This window comes from Mus pahari, chromosome 22, assembly GCF_900095145.1.
Source record: "Mus pahari chromosome 22, PAHARI_EIJ_v1.1, whole genome shotgun sequence".
In the NCBI taxonomy this organism is placed as follows: Eukaryota; Metazoa; Chordata; class Mammalia; order Rodentia; family Muridae; genus Mus; species Mus pahari.
In genome coordinates, this window is record NC_034611.1 from 47,931,645 (window position 1) to 47,941,810 (window position 10,166).

General features: G+C 41.1%; 1 protein-coding gene across 4 annotated transcripts in view; it reads left to right on the forward strand.

The window, feature by feature from the left end:
* Nucleotides 1-10,166, forward strand: part of Unc13b (unc-13 homolog B) — a 200,862-nt gene that overhangs the window by 56,658 nt on the left and 134,038 nt on the right. For all 4 annotated transcript variants that reach the window (XM_021221907.1, XM_021221908.1, XM_021221909.1 and 1 more), the window contains exon 7: nucleotides 5,209-5,266. In XM_021221907.1, the coding sequence (XP_021077566.1) occupies nucleotides 5,209-5,266 (58 nt within the window). The remainder of the gene's footprint in view (nucleotides 1-5,208; nucleotides 5,267-10,166) is intronic.

Genomic DNA, 10,166 nt, shown 5'->3' on the forward strand with positions numbered 1-10,166 from the left:
GGGTTATTTGGTTTTCTGGAGTCCAACTTCTTGAGTTCTTTATATATATTGGATATTAGCCCTCTATTGGATTTAGGATTGGTAAAGATCTTTTCCCAATCTGTTGGTTGCCTTTTTTGTCTTATTGACAGTGTCCTTTGCCTTACAGAAGCGTTGCCATTTTATGAGGTTCCATTTGTCGATTCTTGATCTTACAGCACAAGCCACTGGTGTTCTGTTCAGGAATTTTTCCCCTTTGCCCATATCTTCGAGGCTTTTCCCCACTTTCTCCTCTATAAGTTTCAGTGTCTCTGGTTTTATGTGGAGTTCCTTGATCCACTCAGACTTGAGCTTTGATAAAGTTTGAGATAAGAATGGGTCAATTAGCATTCTTATACATGCTATCTGCCAGTTGAGCTGGCACCATTTGTTGAAAATGCTGTCTTTTTTCCACTGGATGGTTTTAGCTCCTTTGTCAAAGATCAAGTGACCATATGTGTGTGGGCTCATTCCTGGGTCTTCTATTCTATTCCATTGATCTTACCTACCTGTCTCTGTACCAGTACCTTGCAGGGTTTTTTTTTTATTTTTTATTTATTTTTTATTTTTTTATCACAGTTGCCTGTAGTACAGCTTGAGGTCAGGGATGGTGATTCTACCAGAGGTTCTTTAATTGTTGAGAATAGTTTTTGCTATCCTAGGTTTTTTGTTATTCCAGATGAATTTTCAAATTGCCCTTTCTAACTCTGTGAGGAATTTAGTTGGAATTTTGATGGGGATTGCGTTGAATCTGTAGATTGCTTTTGGCAAGATAGCCATTTTTACTATATTAATCCTGCCAATCCATGAGCATGGGAGATCTTTCTGTCTTCTGAGGTCTTCTTTGATTTCTTTCTTCAGAGACTTGAGTTCTTATCAGACAGATCTTTCACTTCCTTAGTTAGAGTCACATGGTATTTTATATTATTTGTGACTATTGTGAAGGGTGTTGTTTCCCTAGTTTCTTTCTCAGCCTGTTTATTCTTTGTATAGAGAAAGGCCACTGATTTGTTTGAGTTAATTTTATATCCAGCTACTTCACTGAAGTTGTTTATCAGGTTTATATATAGCACTACTGGAAGATCCAGCAATACCACTCCTGGGCATATACCCAGAAGATGCTCCAACTTGTAATAAGGACACATGCTCCACTATGTTCATAGCAGCCTTATTTATAATAGCCAGAAGCTAGAAAGAACACAGATGTCCCTCAACAGAGGAATGGATACAGAAAATGTGGTACATTTACACAATGGAGTACTACTCAGCTATTAAAAACAATGAATTTATGAAATTCTTAGACAAATGGATGGATCTGGAGGATATCATTTTGAGTGAGGTAACCCAGTCATAAAAGAACACACATAATATGCACTCACTGATAAGTGGATATTAGCCTACAAGCTCAGAATACCCAAGATATAATTTGCAAAATACATGAAACTCAAGAAGAAGGAAGACCAAAGTGTGGATACTTTGATCCTTCTTAGAAGGGGGAACAAAATACCCACGGAAGGAGTTACAGAGACAAAGTGTGAAGCAGAGACTGAAGGAATGACCATCCAGAGACTGCCCCATCTGGAGATCCATCCCATAAACCACCACCAAACCCAGACACTATTGCAGATGCCAACAAGAGCTTGCTGACAGGAGCCTGATATCGCTGTCTATTGAGAGGCTCTGCCAGTGCCTAGTAAATACAGAAGTGGATGCTCATAGTCATCCACTGGACAGATCACAGAGTCCCCAATGAAGGAGCTAGACAAAGTACCCAAGGAACTGAAGGGGTTTGCAGCTTGTATAGGAGGAACAACAATATGAACCAACCAGTACCCCCAGAGCTCCCTGGAACTAAACCACCAATCAAAGAAAACCCATGGTGGGACTGGTGGCTCTAGTTGCATATGTAGCAGAGGATGGCCTAGTTGGTCATCAGTGGGAGGAGAGGCCCTTGGTCTTGTGAAGATTCTATGCCCCAGTATAGTTGAATTCCATGGCCAGGAAGCGGGAGTGTGTGGGTTGGGGATCAGGAGGAGGGGAGAGGGGATATGGGATTTTCGGAGGGGAAACTAGGAAAGGGGATAACATTTGAAATGTAAATAAAGAAAATATCTAAAACAAAACAAAACAAAACAAAAACCAAACAACTGGCCTAGAATGTTCTTGTTTTCATTTCTCAAGATGTTGGTATTATACATATGTTCTACCATGCCAGGGTGTAGATAGTTTAGCTTTTTTGTTTTTGTTTTGGTTTTTTTCTTTTTTATATTTTGTTTTCTCTTAGCCAGTAAGTGGCTGGCTGGCTTGCTTGGTTGGTTATTTGCCTGTTTGTTTGTTTATTTATTTATTTACTTATTTATAGTGCTAATGATTCACCTTGGGCCTTTGACTTGCTAGACAGGCTTTTAGACCATCTAATCATATCTCTGTCCTCAATTTTTGTTGTTGTTTGTTTTTTTCTGAGACAGGGTTTCCTCTGTATAGTCCTGGATGTACTAGAGATCTACCTGCCTATATCCCCCACGTTCTGGGATTAAAGGCATGTGCCACCGTTACCCAGCCTTAAAATTTCTTTTTAGATTTCTTTTATGTGTAGGAACATGTTGTCTGCATGTATGTATGTGTACCACAAGCATACCTGCTACTCATGAGGGTCAGAAGAGGACATCAGATATCCTAGAACTGGATGGTTGTGAGTCACCATGTACGCGCTGGAAACCGAACCCTGATCCTCTGAAAGAACAATGCATACTGTTAACTGCTGAGCCATCTCTCCAGCCCCTTTTTATCCTTTTATTAATTTTGATGTAGTTACCCGGACTTCAACTTTTTGTTTTGCGCCTAAAACAAGATTAATTACATGTAACTTCTTGAAACTATCTACTTTGATATCTTATGTGTGAATTATTCTACTTCAATACTTAAATCTTGGGATTTCTTACTTTTAAGCCTGTGTTCTGCCTATAAAACCATAATTATTAAAGAAATGCTGGAGGGATGGCTCAGCAGTCAGGAATACTGGTTGCTCTTCCAGAGGACCTGGGCTCATTCCTATCACTCACGTAGCAGATCGTAACCATTTGTAACTCTGGTTCCAGGAGGCCTCTGCAGGTACCAGGCATGCATGTGGCACACAGATATACATACAACTAAAACATTGTACACATGGAATGCAAAAAAACCCACACCTCATTATTTGTAGTGGTTGTTATTAATAACTGACTCCTCTGTCACTTTGGAGTGAGGTTCAGCCTTGCACTGCTGAATAGTTTTGTGGTTATCAGCTTGCCTAATGCAGTCCTACTATGTACATTGTGTCTGACTTTTAATATTACCCACTGGAAATATTAATATAAGTGTTCTTATATTTGTGTTATGGTTACAGCTTGTGAAATATGTTATACAAAAATTGTTTTGGATACAACTACTTGAAATATCCTTTGCTATTGACATACTTATTTGTGTGCAAGTCACCAAGTTTTGTCTGGATTATCTTAATAGACCACCCCATCCTCATCCCCTACAGTTCATCTGCATAACAGCTGACACAGTCTTTTTAAAAAAAAATTTTATGTCTGTGGACCACTTGCATGCCTGGTGCCCAAGGAGGCAAGAAGAGAACATTCAGTCTTCTAGAACTGGAGCTACTGATGGTTCTGAGCTGCCATATGGGTTCAGGGAAATAAACCTGGTTCCTTGGAAGGGCAGCTAGTGCTGTTAATCTCTAAGCCATCTCTCCTTCCCTGTTGTAGTCTTTTAGAAGTGTTTAGTCACTTCCTGTTGCTGTGACCAAGGCAGTTCAGAGAAGAAAAAGTTTTATTTGAGTTTACTGTTCCAGAGGGATAAGAGCCCATCATCATGGCATGGGATGAGGCAGCAGGCCCAGTGACAGGATCGGTGAAACTCAGAATCTTAAACACAGCAGAAAGGAGAGGGGGGTGAAGAGGAAGGGAGAGAGTGGGAGAGAGGGAAGGAGAGGGAGGGAGAAGGGGAGAGAGGGAGAGACAGACAGAGAGACAGAGAGAGGGTATTACCTGGGAATGGTTAAATGGCTTTTGACATAGTTATGACATAGTTCTTCCAACAAGGCCTCACCTCTCATACCTACTCAAACAGTTCTACCAGCTGAGCACCAAGTACTTAAATGTATGAGACTATGGGAGATAGCTCATGCAACCACCACAGTAATCAAATAATATTTCTCCATGTTTAAAGCTATATGGCCTTCCAATACACTAGTACAAACTTCTGACTCCTTACTATGACTTAAGCTCTATTTTCCTCACAAGCGTTTGCACATAGTGGGTGCTAATTCAATATTTACTGGATGAATGCTCACTGGCAGGTTAGCTCTGGCTCACCCAGAACCCCATAGCTTATTAATGAGTGGCAAAATTAGCATATAATGTCCAGATACCTTTTCATGTAGCCTGTGGTGGTCTCTGACTCTTCACGTAGCTGAGCTCATTCTAAGCATTATTCTGCCTAGCCCAGATCTTACATTTGCTGGTTCAAGTTATATCTTTCCAGTTCTTCACTGTCTTGAACCAAACTATTTTTCTAAGCTACTTACATATGTTAGTTTATACTTTTTTGATTCCTGCCCAGTCTCAAGACTTCCCCCTAATTCTGTTCCCTGTTATAGATTATCTTCTCATGGCTTCAGTACCCTGTACATGTTGTTGTTTGTTCTGGTGGTGGTGGTGGTGAGTAGTTGGCCCTGGAGAGACTGAGTCAGGAGGAAACTACCAGATATATCTGAAAGTCCAGCTGTGCACTTAGATATGCAGTTGCAATATCTATCCATAAGCATTTGCAAGGGGCACTGTTACTCAAAGACAAGCAGGTACCCGATAGAGGTCTTCAGTTTTATCATTTGGTTTGTGAAATCTAGATGTCGCCATGGGCATACACAGAACCCTTTGAAATACACCAAGGTCAGGCCTTTTGCTCTACTAGGCCTGGTCAGATGGTCCCTCTAATTTTCTGCTTTAAGCCACACTATAACTGAAGATCTGCCCTAAGTCAGGATCCCACAGGGAGGATAGGAATGAGTTCTATTTCTGTTCAGTAAAAAAAAAATTTGACCCAAGTTACACGCTGAATATTTTAGTAGGTAGCTGTGATTCCCCCTCCTTCTGTACTTGGAACTCTTACTATGTATTTTTTTCTTTTTCTTTCTGCTTCTAGTATTCTAGTCAAGAAGAAAGCCAGAGGAAGCCATTGCCCACTGCTGCCGCCCAGTGTTGTAAGTGAGAAATTTGTCTCTGAACTGGTCTTAATTGCAGCTATCTGTTCTGTTTCCACCAATGAGGCTTGTTTTAAGTTGAAGAGAGTGGGGTTGTGTAGATGGAAGCTGTTCCAGGGGTTCTCTGTGTAGGCACAGGCCTGGATGGGGTTTACCCTGGAGTTTCAGAAGGGCTGCTTTGTTGTCATGTGCTGTGCATCTGCCGTGCAGTGGCTAACTCTCACTCCTGGGGGGGTGTTTTTACCCCCTCAGCCTTTGTTTACCAGCTAGTATTCTTTAGGGCTCACTTTGAACACCACTACCTCTGTGAAGGCTGCCTGCGGTTTCCTTTTTCACTGTGTACTTCTCACATTTTAAGTTTATATTTCCATGTACCATGTGTGTGCACTAAGTATACAACCTATCAGACATTAGGGGCTGTGTCTGCTCTTTTGATACAGACAGTTTGGGGAGCTTAGAATGGATCTCAATATTAGAGGGTTGCCTAGTGGGCACAAGACCCTGGTTTGAGCCCCAGTACTGGAAAAGAGAGAGAGAGAGAGAGAGAGAGAGAGAGAGAAAGGGTTGTGAGAAGGAGGGAGAAACAAACAAAAGGTCATTAGAAACTCCACAAAGTTTTAAAAGATAATATCCATTTTGTATTTCTGATGTCTAGCTTAATTTTTAGTGCATAGTAAACTTAATAACATTATTTAAATGATTAAGGAAGAGAACATATCTTTTCTTCTGAGATTAATTGGTTCAGGTCACAGATTCTTTCTGGGAATAAATCATGAATTGTTAGTCTGTTGGTAACTTTCTTTCGGGTTCTTACAAACCTTCCTGGGAGGTACTGAAGGGCCACCTTGGAGTTAGTTTTTCACCCTCTGGTTGTGTGTATGTGTCTTGTAATTTGCTTTGCTCTCATTTTCCTGAATCAAATGCCAGTTGCAGCGCTTGTAGATTAAACTTGGCTGTTGTAGCAGTTGTCATAATAGTACTAGTAACAGTAAGAACTGTAGGGACACAGGTGTCAGTGTCAACCAACCAACAGTCAAACAATAGCAATAAAAATGCATAATTAGCATATGTAGTTAAAATATGCAGATGCTTTCCCAAGAACCTATATTATTTGTTCCGTTAAACTTACCTACTTTTCACAATAACCCTAAGACATAGATTCTACTGTTCCTATATCTTAGAAGAGGAAATTGATGCATGAAGAAACTGAATAATCTGCTGTGAATCTCTCTTAGAGTATAAGTGGTAAAGTAAATACTCAAATCGAGACTAACCTGGTCCATGGGTCATATCTTGAGTCACCACTTCCTGCTTACAGTCAGAGAGAAACCTCCATTCATGAGTTGTATGTGCTGTGATACTCTTTCTTGATAAAACTAAGATAACTACAGATAAGCAAACCTATTTTTCCTATGATTTGTTGCAACCTTCTGTTGTCGCTATTTAAGATCAAATATTTAGGGTTGTAGAGGCAGGAAGAATCTGAATAGAATGATCAAGCTATAAATTAAAATCTAGAAATTTTTTCCAAAAGTCATTGCAATGAATTAATTTTGACCTTTCTTTGTCTTAGACCCTTTCCCAGGATAGCTTGTCAGAAACAATCGGAACACACACACTGTTCCTGAACTCATTTGATGAAATGTAGTTGGAGTGGAGAGCAATACCGTGTGTGCAGGAGGAAATAAACAGTGTTAAATTACCACTTTTTTCATTATGATGATAATTTTATCTGTGTGAAACCCTGTTTCTGTATCCTGCATACTTCTTCATATGTCTTTTCTTGAAAAAGTGTAATCTTATAGAAATGTTGCTTAAACAGTTTGATAAGCAATCTTATTTTTAATTTAATTCTATCTATCTATCTATCTATCTATCTATCTATCTATCTATCTATCTATCTATCTATCTATCTATCTAAGCTTAAGACACCTGTAATAGAATGGCCTTTGAGCAGAGGCCAACACAAGCTAATAACTGTCTGTAGAGAATGTGTTCTAATTAGAAGGCACCACAATTCAAAGGTCTGATGAGATCCAGCGTCTGTCTGGAACTTGAATGCATCTCACCTGGTCACCTCTTATTGTGATATTCAGGGTTCCAGACCTTTGGAGTTTAGAGGCTCCTGGTAGTCTGCATCTCTTCTTCTGCCAAGGGTTGACCTAGAACCTTAGCAGAGGTATGTGTTCTTGTATTTCGAAGAAGCCTAATTTGGTTACTAGCTACCACTAACCATTTGCATTGTGACCTTGTATGGGCTGCTTTCTTCTCTGGGCTCATGATGTTCCTTTAAAGTGTATCCTAGGTCCTTTTGCCCTTTTTGGATGCATGCCCCTACCATTCTTTGATCACTTTTTGCCAGCTACACACATGAATATTCTAAAATCATCTTCCTTTCCCGGCCTTAGTCTTTCTCCAACAAAGCCTGCTTATTTTTATTGAGGAATGGTATTTAGAGTCTAGAAATTGTTCTAGGTCATTGACACGAGTGCTATTGCTTTTTGTCTCTTTGAATGGATAGAGTGAGGAAACAACACACACACACACACACACACACACACATACACACACACACACACCATGTTCATCAGGTGTTATCCTTGCTTAAGGGGTCTTCTAATCTTCATTCATGTGTGAATCTTACTTCTCTCTCAGTGAGAAGCCCTGATCTTAAGACCATAAAATTACCCATTTATTTGCTGTGTTCTATGATGTATACAAACAGATTTCAGGATGTGCTGTCATCAATAACAAGCTTACTCAGTAAAGTTTAAGATTGTTGTATTTTGTCCTTAAGAAAGAACTCAAAATAAGATTACAAAGTCACTGTTACACCTAATAACAAAAATTCACATTTCAATGTCGTTTCAATTCCACCATCTTCCTGAATTTCTGCACCTTTTGTCTCACTGTCTCTCTGAGTCAGGATGCATGGATTATGTTTCTGTTTGTTTGTTTTCCTTTGTTCAGTGCTGGAGATGAAGCCTAGGTTTTGTACCTGTTAGGCAAGTGCATCACCAATGAGTTTCATCGCTAGCCTAAGATAAAGCTTATCTTTTTGTGATTCTGACATAGTTTGTTTAAAAGGCTATTTCCTGATTGAATTGCCTTTGTAGTTTTGGTAAAAATTATTTTGAGGTCTGGAGAGCTGGCTCAGTAGTTAAGAGTGCTTGTTGATCTTCTAGAGCTAGTACTAGTGATCAGGTCCCAGCACCCCCGTTGGACGGATCACAGTGTTTAACTGCAGCTCCAGAGGATTCAATCCTTTAGCCTCTGTGGGCACCTGTACTTGTGTGTGTGTGTTTGTGTGTATCTGTGTCTGTGTGTGTGTGTGTGTGTGTGTGTGAGAGAGAGAGAGAGAGAGAGAGAGAGAGAGAGCGTGCACACACAATTAAAACATAAATTCTCTTTTTATTTCTAAGCCGTTTTAAAAATTCTTTATTGATCCTTTGTGAATTCTGCATCCTGCACTCCAGTCCTACTCATTTCTTTGTCTCTTTGTATCCACCTTCTGCTCTTACCCCCCAGTAATGACTAAAAAAGAATAAAATTAAAAACAAACAACTAAAAAACTCACCTTGTCATGTAGTATGTCACAATGTGTCCCACAGTATACCCCTCTGTTCACACTTCTTTACTTGGAAATGTTCATTGCAATGAGTCATTTGTCTGGTTTGAGGCCTCTGACTTCTGCTACACTTTCTTTTTCTTTTTAGTTAATCATTTTGTTTACATTTCAAATGATATTTCAACCCCCTCTCAGGTTACTTCTCCACAGCCCCCCCATCCCATCCCCCTCTCCCCCTTTGCCTCTTTGGGGGTGCTCCTCCATCCACTCACCCATTCTCACTTTAACTACTATAGCATCCCCTTATGCTGGGGCATCAAGCCTCCATAGGACCAAGGACCTCCCCTCCCACTGATGTCAGATAAGGCAATCATCTGCTGCCTATGTAGCTGGAGCCATAGATCCTCTATGTATCCTCTTTGGTTGGTGATTTCACCCCTGGGAGCTTTAGGCAGTCAGGTTAGTTGATACTGTTCTTCCTGTGGGGTTGCAATCCCTTTCAGCTCCTTCAGTCCTTCCCCCAGCTCTTCCAATGGGGTCCCCAGGCTCAGTCTGATGGTTGGCTGTGAGTATCCGCATCTGTGGATCCTCAACAGGACTATTCTCAGATACCCTGTTGTTGCTCTGTGTCATGGAGATCCTGTAGCTTTGGTTCTGCAGAACCAGCCCTTCTACATGCTCCAGCAGTTCATAGATGGGGTAGATGTTGGGTCCTGGATCTGAGCCTGGGTGGTAGCCGAGTTGGTCAGCCCACCAGCTTTCTTGCACCCATACTACCAGGGTGAGCTTTCCAGCACTGCCCTGGCTAGCTCTCCCACTCTCATGCCTTTGGGGTCGACTCACTTGCACCTCTGCTGTCCTGCCCATGTGAGGTGCAGGGCCTGCTTTCTCAAGTGCTGTAGCCAGCGGGGTTTGGGGTCTCATGACCTTGGACCATCGATCCCACCTGCCCAGGTGGCAAGGGGGGAGGGGAGGGGAGAACACTTTTCCCTTGGTTATGTCACTTCAGAGTTGACTAGTGGTAGGGCCCGCTCACCTCTGCTCCTGCCACCAAGGTCAGCTCTATTACTGTGTGTTGCCCTGGCAATGTGTATGTAGGGCCTGCTCTCCTGAGTACTGAAGCTAGCGAGAGGAGGGGACAGCTCTCCAAAAAAAAATAAATCCTTAAAAATTTATTCTGAGTCACCACTACAGTATCATACTAATTTCTTTCCTGGGCTTTTTTTTTTTTTTTTTTTAAATTTTCTTTATTTACATTTCAAATGCTATCCCGAAAGTTCCCTATACCCCTCCCCCCACCTCTGCTCCCCTACCCACCCACTCCCACTACTT